Source organism: Osmerus mordax, chromosome 7, assembly GCF_038355195.1.
Source record: "Osmerus mordax isolate fOsmMor3 chromosome 7, fOsmMor3.pri, whole genome shotgun sequence".
NCBI lineage: Eukaryota > Metazoa > Chordata > Actinopteri > Osmeriformes > Osmeridae > Osmerus > Osmerus mordax.
In genome coordinates this window covers 18,063,706-18,088,034 of record NC_090056.1, presented here as the reverse complement: position 1 = coordinate 18,088,034, position 24,329 = coordinate 18,063,706, and the positions used below count along the sequence as shown (strand labels likewise).

The 24,329-nt window shown below is 43.7% G+C and overlaps 2 protein-coding genes across 2 annotated transcripts in view; one reads left to right on the top strand and one right to left on the bottom strand.

The window, feature by feature from the left end:
- mtor (mechanistic target of rapamycin kinase) overlaps positions 1–24,329 on the top strand; it is a 77,381-nt gene that overhangs the window by 26,892 nt on the left and 26,160 nt on the right. The window contains exons 29-32 of the mRNA XM_067239326.1: positions 15,972–16,047; positions 18,018–18,160; positions 21,224–21,324; positions 22,826–22,941. Of these exons, the coding sequence (XP_067095427.1) occupies positions 15,972–16,047; positions 18,018–18,160; positions 21,224–21,324; positions 22,826–22,941 (436 nt within the window). The remainder of the gene's footprint in view (positions 1–15,971; positions 16,048–18,017; positions 18,161–21,223; positions 21,325–22,825; positions 22,942–24,329) is intronic.
- On the bottom strand, positions 353–4,185 carry angptl7 (angiopoietin-like 7). The gene is made up of 5 exons (XM_067240366.1): positions 3,631–4,185; positions 2,131–2,231; positions 1,776–1,970; positions 1,035–1,230; positions 353–886 (listed from the first exon to the last, which is right to left on the bottom strand). Exons 1-5 carry the CDS (start codon positions 3,983–3,985, stop codon positions 717–719), a joined length of 1,017 nt encoding a protein of 338 aa, XP_067096467.1. The 5' UTR covers positions 3,986–4,185; the 3' UTR covers positions 353–716.

Below are 24,329 nucleotides of genomic sequence, written 5' to 3'. Positions count from 1 at the left end.
TGTGACCTTAGTGTTAAGATCAGTAGCTGAAAGAAAATGCATGCTCTTTGTTGGACAGGCATATGTGTCAGACCTGTTAGGAATTTTCCACTTTGTTATGGCTTGGGGTCATTATGTAATCTGACTTGGTAACACCACTACTTTAAAAAATACACGTTTATTTTCTATCCCACAACACAACACACAATATAGAGCTGTACACATTTTACAAATGACAATTCCACAAAATCAACAAATTTTCTCACAATAAAATCTGTTGGGTATTTGTGGTGGAAGGACCACGAGTGGTCGTTCCCATGGCAACACAATATATGTATCTTCATGATTCCCCCTCCCCCCCCCCCCCCCCCCGGCATTGTTATACCAATTCCAAACACGCATTCACCCTTATCACAGTCTACTAGACAGCTTGTGATGTGATAAATACAAGCTAATTTTTGGAGACAAAATTATAGAGGAAAGCAACATTCAGTTACCCTTATGGAACGGTGGTAAAGAGGCTTCTGTCAAAGCTTTTAAGAAAATAAAAATATTTCGAAGATAAATATGAAATTAACTACAATTTACAATCAAATCATTACACATTCAACCCTTAGAAATGATCCAGAAGTAACACACCTATGTGTCTCCTCATCAAAGAAGAGTCACATTTTTGTTTGGTTCATGTATCTCTCAGCAAGCATGCGTTTCAGTTAAGAGTTTGAAGTGGAAAGCCTTCATGGATGAAAATTCTGTGGCCGGATCTTCATCTCCACTCTCTTCATGGAGTAGTTGGGCCCATGCCACCCGTACCAAGTGATCCCATCTGTGCTCTTGGTGTGATCCCCGTAGCGATAGAACACGCCATTCAGGTTGGAGTCAGTACAGCAGTTATACCAGTAGCCCCCTGTTTGAAGGGGGAAAAAAAACGTTCAAATTATTCAGTTAAGTGTGTTCTATGAACTATTGCTTTTTTTTAAGCAAACAGTTTTCGTTAACCTTTGCCACTTAAGTATTGGGATTTAGTCCCTTAGCAGTTGAGGCTGTTTTCGTACCTTTGCGTAGTTCAGCGCAGTCGTCGACACACTTGTCATTGTCCTTGTTCTTGGTGCTGAAGTTGGTGTTATTGTGGTAACGCAGAGAGTCTCCAGCATTTCCACTGTAGTTGGCGAGGAAAAGCTTGTAGCTGTTCAGCTCATTACTCACAGTGAAGTAGCCGTACTCTGCATAGCGGGTTTGTCCTTCCCAGTCCTTCACAACACAGCAAGAACACACAGCACAACATTTAGCTCTTCGTAACTACTTACTGTATGGAAAATGATGCAACTGAGAATACAGAACCTTCTGAAATATTTATGGTTGCTAAATTTACAGAGATGAAAAAATCTGTCATCACTTTAGATTGAGGATTTTATATACTAAGCTACTTCGAGTTTTTTTTACTGGTCTGGGACTTTATCTTTCAGTCAGGCCTAGAACAAGAGAGAGTAAATCAAATTGTCCTCCCTGTAGCCGGGGGCCTTGCCTGGAAGGCTTTTTTTTGTTATCAAACACAGACACCCAATCTTACATTTACATTTAGTCATTTTTAGCAGACACTCTTATCCAGAGCGACTTACAGTAAGTACAGGGACATTCCCCCGAGGCAAGTAGGGTGAAGTGCCTTGCCCAAGGACACAACGTCAGTTGGCATGACCGGGAATCGAACTGGCAACCTTCGGATTACTAGCCCGATTCCCTCACCGCTCAGCCACCTGACTCCCCCACATCTTCCATCGTACCCTCTCCCCTCGTACCTCCATCTCTATCCTGAGAACACTGGGCTGCCTTGTCAGACGGAAGATGTGCTCGTTGCCCAGCCAGAAGTCTCCTCGGATGGTTCCAAAGCCGTTCTTGTACTGCTTCCAGTCGCGGTTGAAGGAAGTCAGGCCCACCTTGCGCCTCTGGATGAGGGTCCAGCCTCCGCCGTGACTCTCCATGTCACAGAACACCTAGAACCAACCAAACACATTCAACATCTTCACATTAGCCACATGGTGTTATTGTTCTGTAGCGAGAGCTACACCGCTGGGCCACTATGATCATGATCAGGGTTTCAGTGTCGGGTCAGTTTTAATTTTTTCCTTTGACAGTTCTAACCGTGTTACTTACATCTATCTCAGGAGTTCCCAGGAAGTCATCTGCAGGCAGTTTGTACTCCCCAGAGATCTTGTAGTTCTTGCTGTACAGAGCCGCACAGTCGTAGATGGCATCTAGTGAAAGAAAAGGTCTCGTCAGTCATGGAAAAAACAGATGTTGTTTTATGGGTTGGTTTGAAAAATGCTAATGGCCTGTAAACGGTATCTTGGGGATACATGTCTGGCGGGGGGGTGAGGGGGTGGACTTGGCATCTGAAAAAATGTCTTTCACCAAGAATTCCGTACAGAAGGAAATTATTCGCAGCATGGTTCTGAGTCTTGCATAGTTCCCTCCATTGTTCCCATCATGGCATGGCAATGCCATTAGTATTTCTCAGGGATCACTGGGGAGAAATCGATCCAGTGTATATAAAAAAAGTGTCCTTAGATTTTCTTTTTCTTTTCGATGGCTGTCTGAGAATGAAGTGGAAACCTCCACTTTAATCTGTGCTTTTCTTCCTGTTCTGCCTCCCCAGAGTCTGCAAAGTCTCTCTGTAATTTGCAGAGACTGTATAAAGACCCTCTGTGTTCCCCTGGCCAATGACATAAAAGTAGCACAGATAATTGGGTATTATAATAATACTCTGAGCGATGCCTGTTTAAAACTCCGTGGTGGCGATGCTGATTAATGGTTTGCCGAAGTTCAAATGACTGATGGAGGCAATTAAGCTGTGATGGAAGTGCTCTTTAGTGACAGTCTGACACTGTGTCTGAATTACAGGTTCTGACTTCTGCAGGACACCCCGAGACATTTTACCCACTATAATCTCTATTATCATCGATTGATGGCAGCTGTCTGGTGGATTCAGAGCGTGCGTGGTTGATTATAGTTTTTTACGTCTTAAAATATATTAATAGTATCCTGTAAAATGAAAGGAATGTCATGAGTATAGTGGGTATTTGGAATGAAGACTAATTTACATTCCACAGCTAGACAGAATGTGGAACCATTTTTACCATTTTATTTAAGTACCACAGTCTTCAGGGCATCTTCCAGATTACTGGTGATGCCTAACAATTGATTGACAAAGACAGGTTTTGTTCAATATTTTTCAGACGGTAAGACTGACAGAAGTAGTGATCATGGGAAGGGATGGAGGGGGAAGCCTTTTCAAGTCCAAACACATTTCCTATGTCTTTCACACGAGTGTCTGCAATTAATATTTAAGGCTGTGTGTGATGTCAGTCATGGATATGGTTTTCACACCTGGGGTGAGTGTCTGACGGCAGCTGGCGTGCAGACACGAGAGGGAGGCAGAATCGTAGATGAGAGAGAGGGGGGAGGTCATGTGGTTCAAAGCAGGGCTGACAATCATATGAAGCTGACCACATTTCTTGCATTTTCCTTAGAGCGAAATATTTCAAAAATAGCTCAACTTTCTCGTAATGTCAACTTTTTTGCCAAATTGCAGTACGGTACACACAATGTACTGCAAATGTAAACCTCAAACATACCAACACACACAATCCTTACCTGAAGAGGTCTGGGTGACTGACTGGGCGGCCTGCAGCTGCATGATCTCCACCCGGTTGTTGATCTCAGAGTACTTGCTCTCAGCTTCGGTGACGCGGGCTTCCTGCTGCCGATTCTGCTTATCCAGCTCCAACATCTGCCTCACCACGTTCATCAAGTCTGTCTCCTGCTTGCGGCTCATCTCCTCCAGCAAACTGGTCAGGTTGGCCACTTGCACCTTGAGGGAGCGCACCTCATCGCAGCACTGAGCCTTGGGGACCTTGGGGGGCACCAGCCTCTTCCTGGGACTCTGCGCGCATGTTGCCACCAGCAGGAGAAGCAAGGTGACGCTCAGAGCAGCTATCCTCACTGACATCTTAATATTGCGAATTGAGATCTCGAACTTAAGTGAAAGTCTAGGTTTTGTCTCTGGCTTGTTTACCGGCTGTCCTGGCGAACAGCTGACTCTTTGCTCTGATGGAGGTCTTGAAGAGAACGAACAGGCTTGGTTTGGTTTGGTGAAGTTAAGAATAGACGCCCTCACTGGTTGAACCTGGAGCTGTTTTTTGGACAACTGATCACACAGTGCCTTTCCTGTCTCCTCTGTGAAGAACTGCTGTGCTTGTGCATCTTAAATATCTTTACGGGTGGCCCCTCCTCCTGTTCTGGGAGTGCTTACCAGTCACCACTGACCCCCTTCAGACACTCGAGGTGGAGGGCCTTCCCCACCCCAACCCCTCCTTCCCCTGCCTCCCTCCCTCCGTCCCTCCCCTCACCTCTCCTCTTACTTTCGCTCACTGGCTCTGTCTGCCCCTGTTTGTTCTCTACTTTCTTTGCAAGGGGTTTGTCAAAAGGACAGATTGTATTTTTGTGTGGACAAACAATGGAACAAAAACAAAGGTTGCACTCCCGCCGAAGCACACTTAAGCCCCACGTTATTACTAGTAGAGCTACGCCCTACCTTTTCATTTGGATCGCCACTGCCTTCCGTTTTGGAATGAGTCAGCTACAGAAAGACCTTGCCAGTCATTTTGGTGTGTTTGCAGCTGTTAGTAATGTGTAATGGTACAATTATCTCCCAGTGTATTTCACACATTAAGGTAACAGTTTTAGGTAATGATAGATTGCATGACACCCTTAAGGGGATGTTTCTTCAATAAACGTTGCCCTTGACATCTCAAAGGAATAGCTTTAGTTGCTAAGTACTCTTTAATTGCGGGTTTAGGATATTATTGATGCCACCGTTTTTCTCCTGTTGTGGCATGGAGTCTAAAGTAGCTTTAACATTTCCTGAAAACAAAGAAATGTATAAAAATCATTTAGAAGAGGACTAGGGGGCTTTGTGAATATTTTAAGTTCAGTGCACACAGAGTACATTGATAGCACGGAGGATATTAAGAGGAAAGAATTTGCCCAGGAGGAGTCTGATTAAGTCTTGGGAGTCAATCCAACATGTAAAAAGCTTTCACTTATGTATGACACTGCCCTGCCAAGATCAGTACCTTAACATCAACACAGCTAAAACAGGAACCTACTATACTGTTTTTCCCTCTGTGAACCAGCATGCGACAGAAAACATTGTTAAGGCTTCCATGTCTATTGAAAGGGATGCGTGCCACGTACTTTGTGTGTCCGTAAAGAGATTTCTCACTCTCACACCAGTTTAGACCTCATAAATATTTCCCTTTAGATTTACTATTGTAAGAACATTCTGAATTTTCCTAAACGACGTTGTCATGGGAATGTCTGGTCCTGAATGTAATTACAGGCCTAAGCAACCAGTACACTCTCCTCGTGTTTGATGGTTATTTTTCTTTAGATAATTTTACAGCTCAAACTACAGGGGCTCCGAAAGTAAAGACATTAAAAGGAAATCAGAACAAAGGAGCAAGCAACCAAGTATCACAAATTATTCAACCACTAATAAGGAGAAATCATTTCCTATAAGCTATCTTTTTTGATAAAAGCTTTTCAGAAGTATTAGGGGTTTTGCAGTGGAATTCAGAGCACTTCAAAACAAATTAAACTCGACACCTTCACCCTCCTTCGCCACCTTCTTACATAACCTGCCATCCATATCTCATCTTTTTTTTCAAACAGTCCTGCCCCTTTATTAAGCCTCTCCCGCTGGTGGTTGTCAGGCATTTACATTTAGTCATTTAGCAGACGCTCTTATCCAGAGCGACTTACAGTAAGTACAGGGACATTCCCCCGAGGCAAGTAGGGTGAAGTGCCTTGCCCAAGGACACAACGTCAGTCGGCATGACCGGGAATCGAACTGGCAACCTTCGGATTACTAGCCCGATTCCCTCACCGCTCAGCCACCTGACTCCCTCCAGGGGAGGCATCCCTCTGTTAAACGCTCCTCCCCTTGGGGGGGCGAGCAATGAGGAAACAATCAGTGTGTCTGGTCACCATCAACTTTTTGAGTCATCAGGAAATGTGGCTGGTTTGGCTAATGAATGATCTGTTCTTAAACGATTCTGTAAATATTATACAAGTGTGAAAAGGTCACGCTGGAATTGCTTCAGTGTGTCATTCTCCTGAAGGATGCGTATTGGGAGACTCTCTGGGCCTTTCCTGTTTGGGATTGAGATCTCTGAATGTCACTTCTTGGTCTTTGAACTTGCCACTGCTGTGCAGTTCCCCTGGTCACACGTTGTTGTTTTTTTTTGTAGGATCATGGCGTCTATGGTTGGGGTCAATTCAGATGACATTTTGTTAGGATTTGACACTGAAAGATTTCACTCTGATTTAACTAACAAATGAAATTAATTTTATCTAATCTATTACAAGGACAACTGGATTTTATTTGGTAAAGAATTTGTGAAAAATAACCAGATTTTGTAGAGATTGAGTTGTGCCCTCTGTGAGGATAGTAATAGACTTCTATTTTTTGACCATAAATTTGACCGTAAATGGATTCTTGAATTTTTGACCGTAAATGGATCTCAATGATTTTACATTTCCAAATCAAGTATATCTTCTGCATTTCTGAAAAGAAAAAACATGTGAATGCCAGAAGCCTCTAAACGTTATCCATGTGCCTCACCTCAAACAAAAGAAACGTGTTTTTACAATCTAAAAACAGACTTACAGGAACCCAAAGTTCATAACCATCTGACATTTTCAAAGTCCTCAAGTGACTGAAGGATGACCATGTCTATTTCCACATCAAATCCATCTTCGTCACTATACCATTTTTTTTACGTCATGAGTGACTCTTTTGGAAAATTCCGGATAATTTGCTTTCCTGGATATTCTCATTGCTCAGACTATCATTGGGAGTCACATTTCTCTCTCAAGCAATGTGCCCCCAGGGCCCAGATTTTCTCTAGATCTGGACTCTGTCATTCGGTGCCGTTAGGTCCAGCTGGATGCTGCTTTATGCCTTCAGCTTCACGCTGTTCCTGCCCTACACATCCTTTTCCGTCTCAACATGTATTCCTGCGCTCCGTGGGAAGAATGCTGAGCTCCTTTCGACTTCGGAGGTGTTGTAGCTAATTAACACACACCGAGAGACACCCTTAAGTGTACCCCCCCCTTATGCCTCTGTGGAAAACTAGTTTTGCTCCGTTTTTGCTTTGATTTTCATGTACTATAAAACATATTCAGAGCTTGGCCCCTTGCTCAGATCCTGGTTCCCATTTATCTCTGTTAAGAGTGAGCTCACTTTGCAAGTGTTTCTTGTCAGGAATTGCTCAACGCCAAGTCATCCTTTCTGAAAAGGAGCTTTGTAAAACAGTTTGAAATCAGACTGTTCAGTGACCGGAGGGGCCAACCTGTCAGTCTGTCAGAGCACTCATGGGTTCAATTAAGGAGAAGGGAGGAGGCAGAACGGAAGCCAGAGAATTCCAGAACTGCCTCTCGCAAGAACTAAAACAATATCATCTTTATTAACGTAGCGTGTTGCACCTGAATTCAATACCTCAGTGCAGGCCATCGTTTTTTTAAACCATTTATTGTAACTTAGAATAGAAAATATGATGCCATTATTGCATGGTGCTCTTTTTCTACTTTTCTTAATATTCTCTATCGCAGATAGAGTTTCTGTTTATTATTTTCTTAGAGATCACCATCTCCCTACCTGTGAGTTGGTAGTGGGAGCAGCATAGAGAGAGAGAACCTCATTGTTGATAGATATTGATACACTGAGGTTAACCCAGTTTCTACCACATTTCAGGATGTTTTACAGCCCACACTTTGAGTGACTAACCTAATTATGTTTATAGTGTAATTACGTTGGTGCAGTGTGGGCTATAACAACAAAAGTTATACAGTAGGCAAGTATTTTTTATTTTATTTTTAAGCTTCATGAGAACTCTTTAGCCACTAAGTCAAGGATTTAAATCTATTTACCTTTCAAATAATGTGGTATGGTATAGTTTTTTGAAGATAAATATTTTTGTGGCATTTTTTATGCTTCATTGGACAGTTTGTGACATGTGACAGGAAAGGCAGGGGGAGAGAAAGGAGAAGACAGCAAAGGGACAAGGCCGGATTCGAACCCAGGCCGCTGTGCTAAGGCCTCAGCTTACATGGTACGCACACTTATCTAGTGAACTACCAAAGCTTCCCAGGCATGATGTTTACAATTCCAGATATGGAATTGCCAGTCATGCCTAAGGTCTGAACAAACTATTTCATATTTGCCTGTAATGAGACAATTAGGGAGTCAGATGGCTGAGCGGTTAGGGAATCGGGCTAGTAATTTGAAGGTTGCCAGTTCGATTCCCGGCCGTGCAAAATGACGTTGTGTCCTTGGGCAAGGCACTTCACCCTACTTGCCTCGGGGGCATGTCCCTGTACTTACTGTAAGTCGCTCTGGATAAGAGCGTCTGCTAAATGACTAAATGTAAATTTGTATTAGCCCGGGCACCCGCCACCTGTCTGAGCGGAAGGCATCAGGCCCCTGCAGTACACCGGCTGTTCTGGTGGCTTAGGTTGCCACGACTACCAGGTGGTGTTGTTTATGTCTCAGTGGACACTGCAGAACAGAAGCCGGGACAGAGCGTACTGCGGAGAGAGAGAAAAGATCCTTATTCCTTATCCTTTTTGAGCCGTCTGCTATGTTATGTGACTGTGTGGCACTTCTTCAAAGAGCATGTGCGTGACAGTCAGCGGGGCTCATATCTGTGGGTACTGAAGGATTCTCTTTTTGTTGTGAATTTTCAACGTCTGGTTGTGCTTGGTTGGCTTTTCCTGGCATCTGTCGTTATAACTGTCTGTAGTCAACCCATTTAGTACTTTTCAATGACCTAAGGATGGAATTTCTGAATGGGATTGTTTATATAATTTAATATCAAAGGCAAAATGTAACTAATAACTTAGAAAATACACAAAGGAATGCATTTGTTGCTTTGACAATTTTCGTATCTAATCAAATATAATCCTTTTGTTGTAGAAATGAGGCAACCCTCCATGCTGCTCGTTTTCCATTGTTTGGAAAGAAAAAGTTCAAAAACATGCGTCTGTTATGGAGAAAAAAACTCAATGACTGTGCCGGTACTTAAAAGTATAATTATTCAATAAAAATATGTTGGATTGCTAATTTTACTGTTAAATTCATTCAATATGGATGGAAAGTGTCTCTCACCAAATAGTCCATGGTTCCCATGTTTGTGTCCACATAGCAACAGCAACATTCTGATGAGGTCATTCTCAGTGACTCCAAAGGCAGAGGGGGCACCTTTCTTCCCTAGACCTTTTGACCCCGAGGTGAAGGACTCGCGAGACACATTCTGTGGCGGTGTCTCAATGTGTTAACAGCATGGCATAAACAAAGATGGAATGATTTCTCCATCTAATGCCTTGACCCTAACCCTAACTAACATTAGTTAAAAGTAGTGACAAAATGATTAATTCATTTATGATATGTTACGGAATGTATGTATATTTTTCCCCCCACACACACTTTTGGAAAACGAGCATCTGCTAGGTGATAAAAACAAAACAAACACGGTTTTCGGGAATCGTTTCGTTGGGGGAATCCTCTGAAACAATGGTCTAGTCTAGTCAAACTGTGTAAAGGTTGACTGATTGTAGTTAACCACCCACATGACAGCAACATCTGTGGCGGAAGAGGGACATGACTTGGCTGACCCGTTTGCCCTGGGCTCCTCGCATGCAGAAAGATGTGTCGCTGCCTCCTCAGTAGTTAGCGGTCAAGGTCTGCGTTTGACAGTTTGGAATTTTGGGGTCGCTCTGTGTGTTCTATGTTGAGATGCGCCTGTATAACGGACAGGGTCGTGTCAGGTACGCAGGATTTATGCTGTGTACGTGTGCAACATGTCAGAATGAGGCCCTTCAGCTTAGGTGAGGTAGGTCTTTTTCTGGTTGGTGATGTCATCGTTTGCTTAAAGTAATCTGAGATGTTTACATCACTCATCAAAGTCCTACAGGTTGCTATGATACCATCAATACCAGAAAATTCTCTGGCTGTTGATATTGATTTCTTCAAGATTACAATACATGATGCTATTGACTATATACTTGACCTTGTATTAAATTAATTATTAATGTTCTTTGCAGGTCAGTATTTACAAATGATCAGGTACAAATAACTAGCACATACTAAGTGAAGAGGTATCAATGAGTTACATTCATTCACTTTTAACTATTATAAGTCCATCTAATGGCAATTTAGTATGCATAAACCACTTTATCTCAGTATCCGATTGCACTATGTTCACCATTCACGCTGCTCTTTCTATTCTTATTTTTATATATATTTTATTTTATATTTAAATTGTTGTATTCTTAGATTGTTTAGTTCTTAGAAATAGTTAAACTTTTGTACTTTAACTTAATTTAAGATCTGTGTATGTTTAGTGTTTTGCACCTCCCTGCCACAGTAAATTCCGTGTTTGTATAACATACATGGCGAATAAACCGAATTCTGATTCTGATTCTGACATTTACATTTTGTCATTTAGCAGACGCTCTTATCCAGAGCGACTTACAGTAAGTACAGGGACATTCCCCCGAGGCAAGTAGGGTGAAGTGCCTTGCCCAAGGACACAACATAATTTGGCACAGCCGGGAATCGAACCAGCGACCTTCTGATTACTAGCCTGATTCTCTAACTGCTCAGGCACCTGACTCCGAACTTACGTCCCTCTCTCTGTGTCATTCCATAATCCAGGGAAAAATATCATTTCCATCCTTTGTTCAAAGCTCAGCCATGGTCCTGTGGAATACCCAGCTGAAAAAACAAGAACGTTCTGGGTCGAATTATATCAGTCATTTTCTAATAGCCTTAATCTGAAATGGGCCTGTTGGTGCAGATTTTTATGGATGGAACAGGAAAACAAAACTGGTCTTGGCTAACCATCATACATTGCTCACTATCATTTAGCTTACTAATGCGGAGAACTCGATACCAATCAGTTTTCTTCCAAATTCTGGGGTTTAGAAAGAGGGAAAAGTAAAGGGCAAAGGATTGATGTATTTTTGGAAACACATCCAACTTACTGTATTTGTAAGTCCTACTGTTTGATGTAAAGTAACGTTCGTTAATAGCTCCTTGTCTGGAGCAATTCGTGCGTGCATCACTTTGTTTTCCGAAAGTGTATACTCTGTACACGGACAGTCCTGTTTCACAGCGATGGAAACGCTGTCCGTGTACCGTCACCCTCTGAGTGACCGTCAGGACACTCCAGATGATCTCAGTCTGTACATAATGCTGCCTCACTTTACATTTACATTTAGTCATTTATCAGACGCTCTTATCCATAGCGACTTACAGTAAGTACAGGGACATTCCCCCTGAGGCAAGTAGGGTGAAGTGCCTTGCCCAAGGACACAACATCATTTGACACGGCCGGGAATCGAACCAGCGACCTTCTGATTACTAGCCTGATTCTCTAACCGCTCAGTCACCTGACTCCCACTTTAGAACAACATTGCACTGTTTTGTTCACACTGTACTGCGTTTGCCGGCTGTCTAACTCAATATCGAGCAATATGTTTGCAACGTAATGAGCTTCACTCAGTCAAAGGCCTCTGTGTGTTGTACTGTCAAATTGGGGGGGGACGGGGGGGGGACGACGACGACGATGACTGTGTCACACCAAGTGGTTTTTGGAAGCGCTGAAGTGTGAGCTGTCAGCTTGCTCTGCCCATTCCCCCTATGTCGTCTTCTGGGGAAAGAAGTGCTGCAATGGAAGAAAATACCCTTACAGTACTACATGCTTTAGCTCATTCTGGCCCCTCTTCTAAACCATCATTGATTGCAATCTGGCCGCCTCACAAATAACGGTTTGTCTGGCATCAAAGCCAGAGTTTCGTCAAACACCCGTTGTCACTTTTCTTTCTACTCTTCTTCTTCCATTGTCAGAGAGCTCAGGGTTACCCGCCACCATTTAGAGACAATCCAATCAAATACGTTTTTTTTGTGAATACATACACAGTGTCTATTTGCCGTCTAGTTAAGTTGGGCGATACTGAATCTTTGCTTATTCTGAGATCTTTCTCTCGAAGGCCAGCCTGCCACCTCTCCCCCTCCCCCTAGTTTCCCTGAGTAGCCCCCCATGCACACCAATTAAATGGCAATTTAAGAGTCAGACAGAGGCCATTTCAGCGTCGGAGTCGCATGCATCACCCCTGCGGACCACAACTCCCTTCAGCAAACTCTGGAAAGGTGCCATGTGTGTGGCTGTTTTTGTTTTGTCTCCCTGGCAGATAGATCAGGCGGGGCACCCACCCCTCTCTTCTCACCAGGAGAGCCGCTGCTGGTGCTTGAAGTCTATTTTTAATGACCACCTCAATAACTTTCCCCTCACATGCAGCTCCTCTTGGGTCAGGTGTGGCCTGCACGTGGGATTCTTTGCTCCCTGAACACTGGCAGGAGGTGCTGATCGCCCTCTGGCATTTTCCAGTTGCTTTTTCTCCCCCCCCTCCTCCTCCTCCCCCTCTTTTCCTTTTCTGCCTTTTTTTGCTGCCAGTCATTATCGAAATTACATTGTATGGGAATTGCAACAATGAATGAGGCAAAGCAGATACTGTTGGGGAAAAGCTTTGTGGACTGGTGAAGATAGTGGGGAAAAGCTTTGTGGACTGGTGAAGGGGAAAAGTCCATTTTAGCGGGTCATGTCATCAGGTTGGGCAGAGTTTCAGTCTTAACACTTAGTAGGGGAAAGTCGAGGGCACAGATCTGTCAGCGAACCCGGTTTATGTGATGAATTGACACATCTACACTGTCTGAACCGCTTCCACTGAGATTATGTAAGTCATACTGAGGAAATACACATCTTACATGTGGGCAAACCTCAATTAAAGCAAATGCCTTTTATTGTTGGGTCTTGATTCATACTTTCCTCAAGCCGTTTTCCGAAATAACTTTTTTCAATACCAGAAATAACAGTATTGTGGTCTGTCAGTGAAAATCTTCAACTACCACTTTGTGAAACAGTTTTGTTCAATGTTGAGGAACAGAGTCAACGTTTGGCAGGCTAAAGGGCGAAAAATCTGCAAGGATCTAGAGGATACTGTACTGATTAGATTAGATTAGGTTCACTAGTGAGACACGATTTTCCCTCTCTCCTTCACATATGTTACGCTCTGTGGGGGGAAGTTAGGTTTTCCTGAAAGATCGTATTCTGTGTCATTGAACAGAAAGCCAGGCCACTCAACTGCATAGTGGAGACAGGGTGATTGCGTGAGAGAGGAGTTTTGTGAGTCTTATCCTGTCAGAGCAAGGTCCAAAAAGCAACACTGGATCTGCGAAAAGTCCTGATTAGTATTCAGCCCTGTTTTAATAGTATGCACAGTATTATAGTTGACAATATAAGAACTTCCTTTGTCAGAAGCACCAGCTTGCTGGAGGCTTTTGATTAGGTTTAGTTTAAGACGTGTGTTAATACCTTTCTCCCCACCTATCTGACATGATGAATGACAAAAGCATGGAGAACTCTTGTTTTTCTAATGAAGGGGGTTGTCAAAGTAAGCAGGCAGTCAGCTCTGAATGAAAGCCCTAAAATATATTCACTGTATTTATTCTTCTTAGGGGACTTGTTGAAATGTGTGTTCAGATTAGGGCTCTGATGGTTTAGAGAAAACAACTGTTTTGGGAGATTTCAGTTGAGGCCCCTGGTCACTTGTAAACCTTTAAACCAAACCTGTTGAAACAAGGCTCAAATGTACACTGAACAAAAATATTTAGGTGACATGTGAATTGTCATACCCATGATGGTTTATGAGCTAAAATAAAAGATTTCAGCAATGTTCCACAAGGACAAAAAGCATATTTCTTCCGTGTATACACAGACATGGCCCGATTGTTAAATTTCCTCAATCTGTACTGTAGACAACTCTTACATAGTAACATATCTTGAAGTTGTTTAAAGTTACCATAGTAAACTCAAATGACACAAATGAATGACTAAGGATGCTAAACCTAGATTTAGTTAATAGTTTTTAGTTTTTTTAACCATCAAGGTTTATAGAGGAGCAACAATAGCTTGTTTTGTCCATTCTTTATTGGGGTACATGCAGTCATTCATTACCATTTTACAGGTAATATAATTTTAGCGCTCGCATTTTCCGGAGTAACTTCCCTGTGACTGAGGTCATTCTGCATGGGATCAGACTAACGGTGGGTGTCAGACCAGCCATGACTCTGGCAGTGACGGGTGGGGGACAAGGGCCAGGGAACAAAGGTTGACTGGCCCTTGTCCTGAAAGGTGGCTGCTGGCTGGCCGTGTGTTGATGGAGACCTCAGTGTGCCGCATGTTACGTGAGCCCCCGTCATCTGGATGTGTTTAGAGTTTGTGTGTTGGGACTCGGAGCCAGATGGCGCAGTCTGGGGGACAGTGAAGTCCCCAGGGTTCATGGGAGAGAAAACTGTTACTTGTTCCAATTCGTCATCTCAGACGGCCACATCTGGGTAGCTTTAGTGTGACTCTGCTGGTGTCTGGATGCTGGGAGGTTTCGTGTTTCTTTATTGTTGAAGGTTGTCCTTCTATATACTCGCTGATTATTTTCAACAGGTTTAGTTTCGGGATCAAAATCAAAACGCCCCAAGGAAAGGGATTGTGTTTTAACATAAGCCGTAACCAAGATGGTGTGAGTAAATGTTCAACATTTATGGTGTTCCTGCCAGAAAATGTTTCACATTAAAATCAAACCTTATCTGAACGTACAGTACTCACGTTCCTGTTAGTCTCAGACACACACACGGAGACAAACACACATTTATTGAGTTGAGCTCACCTCCAGTGTTATGCAACGGCTCTCTTTCTGTCCATTTTGATTTCCCTCAAGTGTTGAAGGGTCCTTACAAGACGTACTTTTTTAAATAATGTTTTTTACTTTTGAGGATCGAAAGCATCAGTCAGTGTTTGATTGTATGGCACAGTCATGCAGTGTGTGCCTAATTCACATTTGGATTATCAAAATGAGTTTGAAGAAATAGTTACTACTAAAATATCCTCTTAACAGAAACAGACATACTTCATGACAGGACCCTTGCGGTACTGCTATTTTAAAGACTGGTTACATACAGTCAAAGTCGACCGAGTGTCATGGTCATATTCGATTCATATTGTATGCAGGACACTTGTGTGGTTGATATGCTGCACCATTTATCACGTCTGGCTCTTGGCTCCATGTCATCGAGTGATTCTGACATATAGAGTCTCAGTTCCTTCATCAACTCTGTCACCCGCTCTCCACCCCCCCAACTGCCTTCGAGCTTCCTTCAGACACTAGTACATTTTAACAGATGTAATGGCAGTGGAGGAGCAAGCGAGGCGAGCGAGGCTTTTGCAGTCTAGGAAATACTACAGACTTGCGTTTCAAATGAGTGCTTCCAGATGTGTTGTGTGTGTGTGTGTGTGTGGGGGGGGGGGGGGGGACGCATCATCTATCTCCTAAATGTGTCATGTGTCATTGCGCTACCTAGCACAATTACCTTTCAGAATACACACCTTTGTTAAAAGAGGAAGCATTTGTTTTAACACCCTAAAGGCAAAGGTGAAGACTCTGATAGGTCGTTTCTTGACAGTGGTGACCGTAGAAACCCAGCTTGTGAATCAGACAGTTGTATATCATCTTAGGATAGCACAACTGCACAACTCGTGGTGTTCGCATGTGAGCAACATGTTAAGCAACTGGATTAAACATTTTCCTTGGCCATCAGCAAGTGGTAGTTCAGACCCATTAGTCACAAAGTGACAGCAGTGCCTGGATCCTGTTCCTCCTATTTCATCAGCTCTGATTGTGTGCGTATCTCTATGTATGATCTCAACTGCCATCCATCACCCTGACAACGCTCCAAGCGACTCTTGAGAGCTGTCTTTGTGTTGCTTGCCATGTTGTGTATGAAAACTGTCTAAAGTGTGTTTCGGTCTTGTCTGTCGCAGCATCAATAACAAACTGCAGCAGCCAGAGGCAGCGTCAGGGGTGCTGGAGTACGCCATGAAACACTTTGGCGAGCTGGTGAGTGTTTGATCATCCGTGATCTTCTTTATTCATCTGTGTTTATACTCACAAGTGGTCCATCAGGGTGTCTTGTGACTCGTTCCGTTACCCAGAGGAGGATGAGCGCTGTCTGAGGCACGTGGGGCTTTCTCCTCACAACATGTGGAAAGAGCATCTGCTTCGATGGTCGATAGCTTTCGTGTTGTTAAAGGGCAAGAGTGCCGTTCCTCCTCTATTAAATGGGTGACATATCGTTTCTTTTTCTTTCTGAATTTCACCTGTACTTACTGCTTTTTTTTTAATGTGTCTGTCTGTGAAAATTGTGACTGTGGACATTTTGTTCCAAACTTATGCAGTTCATGTTCCATACCAAGCTTGCTTACAGTAATATTTATCTAACTGTGAAATCTGCTCAGAGCCACTATATAACTCACTGTACAGTATTTAATCATGTTCTTTAGGGACTTTTTACATGCCAAATCAAGGGTCAAAAATGTGTCACTTTTTGAACTTGTTGCACCTTCATTCTCACTGTCTCAGATGGCATTCCTAGAAAAACATTCCTAATCGAACGCTCTCGGATAATTTGTCAATTTTCCAACAGATTTTGCAGAACCTGTGCATAATTTGAACTGTGCTAGCTAGTACCTCTCTGCTCAGTCTCTCACGTTGTCTAGATGGAGCTGTTCCAGATATAAAAGAACAGATCTAAACAGAGTACATGTCTTGGAAGCCCTCATCCCAGCTTTCCACATCCATTACGTAACACTCCAGAAAAGCATTCCTTGTTGGACCCGATTGTCTCCTTCTGTTCCAGTAATGACACAAGTCTGTTATTGTGTTTAATCAGCCAGTTGATGTGTATCGGCATTGTCACTTGCTGAAAGTAAGCACGGCTCGTAAATACTATGAACTCAACTCAAGTCTTACTTGAAAGTTAAACAGGAAAAGATATAAAATTAGCTGGGAAGTCTCGATGCACATGACCAGCAGTGAATGGCAGTGATTGTGGAAAACAAGGACGAACAAGCTCTCGTGTTGTAGAAACAACCCAAATAGAAGGGGGGTCAGATGCCTGAGCGGTTAGGGAATCAGGCTTTTAATCAGAAGGTTGCCGGTTTGATTCCAGGCTGTGAAAAATGACGTTGTGTCCTTGGGCAAGGCACTTCACCTTACTTGCCTCGGGGGAATGTCCCTGTACTTACTGTAAGTCTCTCTGGATACGAGCGTCTGCTAGATGATTAAATGTACATTTTACAGTATGTGCCACTAGTGTTTTATTAAGTGGCTACTTTAAGCCCAGAGTCCGGTTGTTAGACCCCCGACTGTTTCACAGGTGGGGTTCCTGCAGAAATTGCATCGCCGCCTGTCTTCATAAGCTGTAATTATGTTCTCTGTTAAAGTTGTAGTGTAGTGAAAAGCCTTCGGTTAAAAACACCTTGGAGAGCACTTCCAGAAACCTTGTTTATGAGGTAAACAGTCTGAGGCGTTTTACTGCGAGAGCGAACTAGCAGACCATGGACAGGGCGGACGATGTTTTGTTTGCCCTCCCAGTCAGGCTTATCACCAGGTCGCTAAAGGTCTCCTCAGGTCTGGGAATCACTTCCTCAGGTCACTGACAAGACGTCAACATGCAGCGGCGACTCGGGAAGTCACGTGACGGTCACAGTTCGATGAGATGCCTGTGACGGGAAAACAGTTGTCCCTTTCCATTTAATTTCTCAAGTCTGCTTCAGTGGCAGATCTGTGACTGGTACATACATGAAATAACTCAACGGAGATATCTGAAAGATTAAGAATGTCTCATTGTAGTCATTTTGCTTTCACTGGATTGACGTACCGTCATGCTACAAACCCACCTCCTATATCCATTAGTCATTGTATTCATAAAGCAGATATATCCCATGTACTTTATATGGGCTGTGTATACATGTACCACTCATCACCTCATAGAAGCGTATCTTTCTTGTCACGGTCTCGTTTGACAGGAAATCCAAGCCACCTGGTACGAGAAGCTGCATGAGTGGGAAGACGCCCTGGTGGCGTATGACAAGAAGATCGACATGAACAAGGACGAGGACCCCGAGCTCATCCTGGGGCGCATGCGCTGCCTGGAGGCTTTGGGAGAATGGTGAGTCACATCAAACTGCTGTTCAAATCTGTACAAATACAGTTTGATTCAAATACAGTTTGATTCAAATACAGTTTGATTCATATACAGTTTGATTCAAATACAGTTTGATTCAAATACAGTTTGATTCATATACAGTTTGATTCAAATACAGTTTGATTCAAATACAGTTTGATTCAAATACAGTTTGATTTCAATTAAATTCCATTAAATGTCGTTGGAAGAGGGCCAAAGAATCACATTTCTCTTTCAAATTGTCCATCAAGGTATAAGTATTCTATGTGTTTAGCTTAAAAAAAATATTGGCCAAACGTAATAATGTGTGACTTAAAACATTGTTTTATCATATCCAAGTTGTCAGGGCCTGATTTAATTTTTTGGCTCAACATTTTTCACTAAATACCGCTTTGCTCTGGGCCCATCGCTTCACTGCTTAAAGAAGTTTGACTCCTGAGTGTAATGGAGGAAGATGAGGTCTGTGAAAGAGAAGCTGCCGGAAGCTGACCTGTCCTCAGCACTTTGTACTTGAACACAGCGGACCAGCAGCCTGTTCCTAATGGAAGCTGACATTAGGCTCTGAGATGGCTGGATCTGTGAGAGAGATAAAAAGAGAGAGAAAGAAAGAGAGAGAGAGGGATGGTAAAAATGAGAGGGAGAGTAAGGGAGAGAATGACAGAGTGCGAGAGAGAGATGGTAAAAGTGAGAGAGAGTTCGAGAGAGAGTGCGAGTGAGATGGAGAGAGAGAGAGATATTTACATTTCCTGTAATGAGAGAATATTGCTGGAAAGAGCCAGGACAGTCAGTCCAGGACAGTGAATGTTTCTGTGGTTCAGAAATAGATGAAACCTCAAATCTACCATACGCCAAGAACACTCTCTTTTCTTCATCTCTCTTCATCATCCATCTCTGTTGGTCTCCCTCATGTCTGGCTTGAAGCAGGTGGATCAGTACGTTCTTCCAGGAGTCATTAGGAAACAAAGAGTTCCGTAATATGCAGCGTCATAGTTCCTGGTGATAAACATGCACGTACGTAGCTTATGTAGCTGGCGACGTTGGGGCATAGTTGTATATCCCCTGATCAAAAACATGATTCAAGTGTGTGTGTGTGGGATGGGGTTACTGCATAAATTGCCTCACCGCCTGTCTTTGTAAGCTGTAATTATGTTCCCTATTAAAAGTTGGAGTGTAGTGAAAAGCATTCTGTTAAAAGCACCTAGCTAGCTTATGTAACTGGTGATGTTGGGGCATAGTTGTATATCCCCTGAACAAAAACATGATTCAAGTGTGTGTGTGTGTGTGTGTGTTTGTGGGGGGGACAGGACAGAACATTATAATTCTCTTAATTGTTAAGGATTGTTCTCTCACGGGAATATCTATTGCCTTGTGGAATTTGCACATTTTGTTCTGTTTAGTCACATTTCCAAAGTGGTCTAAAGTCAAAGTTTGGCAGAAGTTGTTTGGTCTGAAGGTACAGAATGTGAATCTGTTTTGTTGATAGACCACGCCATAACCGTAAATGAAGGATTTGGCTAAGTATTATTTAATTGTTAGATTTAAAACATTGTGTTTAACACTTTTTTCTAAAGAAAGTCTTGTTCCACAATGTGGTATTTAAAGGCACAAATGCACTTGGCATCTTCCATTTAATTTCACTAGGGCAGTGTGCAGTATCTATATTTAACTATCACAAGATTCATAGCTCTATCAGCTAGTGCAGCTCCACATGGCTGCAAATAGGTATATATATATTGTTTTTGTGGTTGTTAAGAAACACTTTTCCAAACAACATAACACATGACAACCCTGCAAGTCCTAAGCAATACACCGAGCACATTTCATCCTCAGACAGTGCCCGGTTCTCGAGGAAATCCATCCACAGATACACAGATTCCTGCCTTTACAGTTAGACCTCAGATCATTTTGCCACATTGCAAGGTTACCACAGGTGACATTAACAGGGGCCCCTAATGCTTCTAAAATAAGAAGAAACCATGGCCGGTCTCACCATATCTGTTGAATATTATTTCAGTGGAATTCCAGCAGGTTGAAGGATGTGCTGCTGGGTCGTGCGTTGATCGTACCTCCGCTGTGCTCTCCCCGCTAGCTCAGACTACGACAGGCACGCACAGCAGTGGTGACAGGGGCCTTTTGTTTTTGTAGCCTCCATGAATTATCCAAGCCTGACAGCTGGGGAAATTCTTATTCTCGTTGCCCCCCCCCCCCCCCCCCCCCCACCAACCTGTCTTAACTCCCTGTCCCCTCAAATGTCTTTCCCATGATGCACGTGGCAAGGGGGCAGCCGCCAGGGTTCCTTCCTCTGGGAGCAGGGTGAAGGAACGTGCAGTACAGTTCGGTACTTCGTGTTATTTAAAGGTTGGGTGAGTTCACCTGGTCATGGTGGGAACCGGTGTGCTTATTGGGTTAGTGATTATCAGAGCCATACCGTCCCCGGTCGGAGAGGCTGGGGGACAGCTGTAGGAGGCCAGGTTTTCAGTGAAGCTGAGCATCCTTTATTGAGTTGTTTTTCTTTTCATCCTACGCCAGTTCTGCTTGGTAGGAGGGCTCCACGGGCAAAGCGAATGTTGCAGGGTCAGTGGGAACAGAATGCAGGGGTGCGGTGAAGGGAAATTCTATCCGGGAACAATTCATAATTCAGAGTTAGTAGGATCAATCATAGGGATGGATTTCAAGAAGTGTTGTCTTTCTGACGATGTAAATGTAGCTCTTTGAGTTTGAGATTGATCGTGTGTCTCTGAGGTAAGACACATAACCTGTTCTGGTTATTAATAATCACGTTTCCAACTTCACCGGAAATTCTAGAGCTGGCCTATTTTCCCCCGGAAATACTCATCACTGTCGTGTGCATATAGCCAAACAAAACACACATTCACACAGAACCATACCCACACTGCTGTGGGTATGGTTCTGTCCCATATCTCATAGAGACAAAGTTGGCAACCCTAGTTATCAGCCAATTATTTTTCTTCCAAAACGAGTATCACTTTTGTCACCCCAAGCCTTTCCTGAAACGTGTGTGTGTGTGTACTCTCTGTGTGTGTCCAGGGGCCAGCTGCACCAGCAGTGCTGTGAGGAGTGGACCCTGGTGACTGAGGACACCCAGGCTAAGATGGCTCGCATGGCCGCGGCTGCAGCCTGGGGCCTGGGTAAGAGACCACGACCGCCTCACACTCAGGGTCAACTGTTACAGTAGTTTTACAATACAATATTTCTTATTACTTTCACTGCTAATACGATATTCAAAATGTATGATGCCTATAAACAACATCTGAATGGTAAAATAATAATAAAATTAAAATAACATACATTTTAAATTTAAAATAATGTATTGCTAAGTCGGTATAAAGGTGGCCTAAAAGTACCTTCCTGCCCTTTATTTTGTACTGTTTGTATTTAGAAATTTAAAATAACGTAGGTATATCGAACATATTCACTTAATTGAATTGCAATCCCTGTAAGCACACATTTAACCACAGTACTTGTCCACACAAATCACACACCACACACCAAGAGGGATTTGCGCCGTCCTTCCCGACTCACGGCTGTTTCGGCCGAGCGCCAACGACACCAGCAGAGGCTCCAGATCCTCTCTCCCCCTCCACCTGAGAATGGCATTCACTCATAAGAGTAACCATCTCATAACGTGCAAAGATGGAGAGGAGGCCTTCCCCTCCCCCGGCCAGCCTGCTCTGTGGTGAGCCCGGGGCGGAGACCACACTGGGGGCTCCCGGAGGCCCAGGGCTTCATTACAGGAGAACTTGATCCATGACCCTTCAGAGCCGCTCACACACAGGCCCAGTCCACCTGGACCCTGAACACACTCGTTGCTGTTCTGGGTAATCAAAATATTAACTCCAGCCACACTCTTTTGATTTTTATTCCAGTTTTCTTTTTTTATTATTTTTTGTTTGAAGGTTTATTCAGAAACCACAGTGGTACTGGAGCCATGAGACTATTTGTAGTCTATTATTAATCACAAGGAATCTAAGAACACATTTGAACAGTCCTTGTTAGTTCTGTGTGGAGCTCATATTAACCCTGAAGCATACAGATGAAATTAAAACAAAGGAATTCACCACAGGAAAAGTAACACCACATTTCTCTTATCTAACTTGGTTTGTTGTGTAACAGCAGTTGGGTTAGTAGCGGATCCACACAGTGTAACAACAGTATGTTTTGAAGTGCCTGCCCTTTTCCAAACTTTCCAAGGACTTCTTTGGCAGCCACGTGATTGGATGAACCATCTGTCTATCACCATCCATCACGGGCTAACTTCAATCAGCCAAGTAGCTGCCAGTAGTTCCTCATAGGACGCTGATGGGTCTGGACCACTGTGGTGTATGTTGATGTGTGTGTGTGTTCCCCCAGGCCACTGGGACAGCATGGAAGAGTACACCTGTATGATTAAAAAAAATATTTTTAAACATTTTTTAGTCATTTAGCAGACGCTCTTATCCAGAGCGACTTACAGTAAGTACAGGGACATTCCTCCGAGGCAAGTAGGGTGAAGTGCCTTGCCCAAGGACACAACGTCAGTTGGCATGACCGGGAATCGAACTGGCAACCTTCGGATTACTAGCCCGACTCCCTCACCGCTCAGCCACCTGACTCCCTTGATCACATGATGATGTGTGTGTGTTCCCCCAGGCCACTGGGACAGCATGGAGGAGTACACCTGTATGATCCCTAGGGACACCCATGACGGGGCCTTCTACAGAGCTGTCCTCGCCCTGCATCAAGACCTCTTCTCATTGGCCCAGCAGGTGGGTGACATCACCAAACAGCACTTGTCCTGTATAGGAGCTGGCTCAGCCAACAGGAGAGGTAGTCTGGGGGTTTTATATACTGTAGATCAGTTGATTGATTTTTTTTTATTACAAAGGTGTTTTTCCACTTGGAAACAGTGTACATTGAGACATATTGTATGTTCATAACCTATTTTTATTTGTCTGGCTTCAATGCTGCTGGCGCCTTTGCTTAAGACTTTAAAAAGGTTTTAAAAGTTAGACACTTTTCTAACTGTTTCGCAGAAGCGGAAAACTACTCCATATTGCTTTAGCACCCAGTTTAATAAAAGGCCTAAAAGGAATGCATCAATGGCCTCACAAATATATCAAAACGGAATTCGTAATTTTTTCAGCCGTGTCCTGAAATGAATAAAACCCTTCTTTTAACAATGTGCCACTTCCTCTGTTTGGAAACTTTATGAAACTGTCCAGAATCGTAAGTCATCGGCGTTACTCAGCCTGGGGCGAATACAGAGCCCTCTTTATGGTTATCAACAAGGTTGGGTCTGGTCAAGCGACTGATTTCCTCATTGGCCGAGAGCCGAGGCAGTACTTCTATGACTTCATGGTCTCCAGAGAGAGCTCTGTTCAGGCTGGATGCCAGTGGGGAGCCGAACCAGCACGGGCCTCACGGTCCAGCACAGCGCTACAAACCCACTGCTCAGACTCTCAGGAGTCGTCAACGGAGCTCTCCCCCCCCTCCCCCCCCCCTCCCTCCTCTCCCCCCCCCCCCCCCTCTCCCTCCAAACCCTCCCTTTGATTGGAGACGAAGACCAGGTGTGGCCTAAAGCACTCTCTGAAAAGAAAAGGTGACTTTTGCCTTGTTTTGGAGGGAGGGCCGGTTCTCAGTGAGCAGAAGGCTGAATGAGAAGCAGATGAAGGGAAAGAAGAGCAGCGTGAAAGCTTCGATGTGAACATGAGCTCACTCCTGTCCTCCGGATATGGATGCTAATCCTGTGGCTTAAAGTCTTTGGTTCCAGGCCTTGTTCTCCAGGAGTTTTCTCTCTCCTACAGGGAGACATGGGCTCTGAGGAACCACACGTATCTCTCTGGAAGGGATCTAGCCCGACGCTGTAAACCTAAGAGAGATTGATCTGTTTCTTGTAGCTGTGCAGACACAACAGTGGTGCTCTCTGGCCTAACAATGCTGCTAGCTGCCTTGCCAATAGTCAGGATGTACAGTATCTTGGTTAGGAAAATGTCTGTGCGCACATTTGAACAATTACATTCATCATTGTTTTGCCTGAACGTGTTTGTAGAGGGTAATGCATGAACGGTGTGTTGACGTGCATTCTGTAACCTGCACCAGACACACACGCACCATCCCACACACACACACACACACATTCAGGATGCTGCTAAGA

What these genes read in the sequence shown, in the direction of transcription:
- angptl7 (XM_067240366.1), bottom strand. Translation starts at nt 3,985, where the DNA reads ATGTCAGTGAGGATAGCTGCTCTGAGCGTCACCTTGCTTCTCCTGCTG. An exon ending in TGGGAACTCCTGAGATAGAT is followed by an intron (nt 1,971 to 2,130) that starts GTAAGTAACACG and finishes GGTTGGTTCTAG; the next exon opens with GTGTTCTGTGACATGGAGAG. An exon ending in TTCTCAGGATAGAGATGGAG is followed by an intron (nt 1,231 to 1,775) that starts GTACGAGGGGAG and finishes TGTGTTGTGAAG; the next exon opens with GACTGGGAAGGACAAACCCG.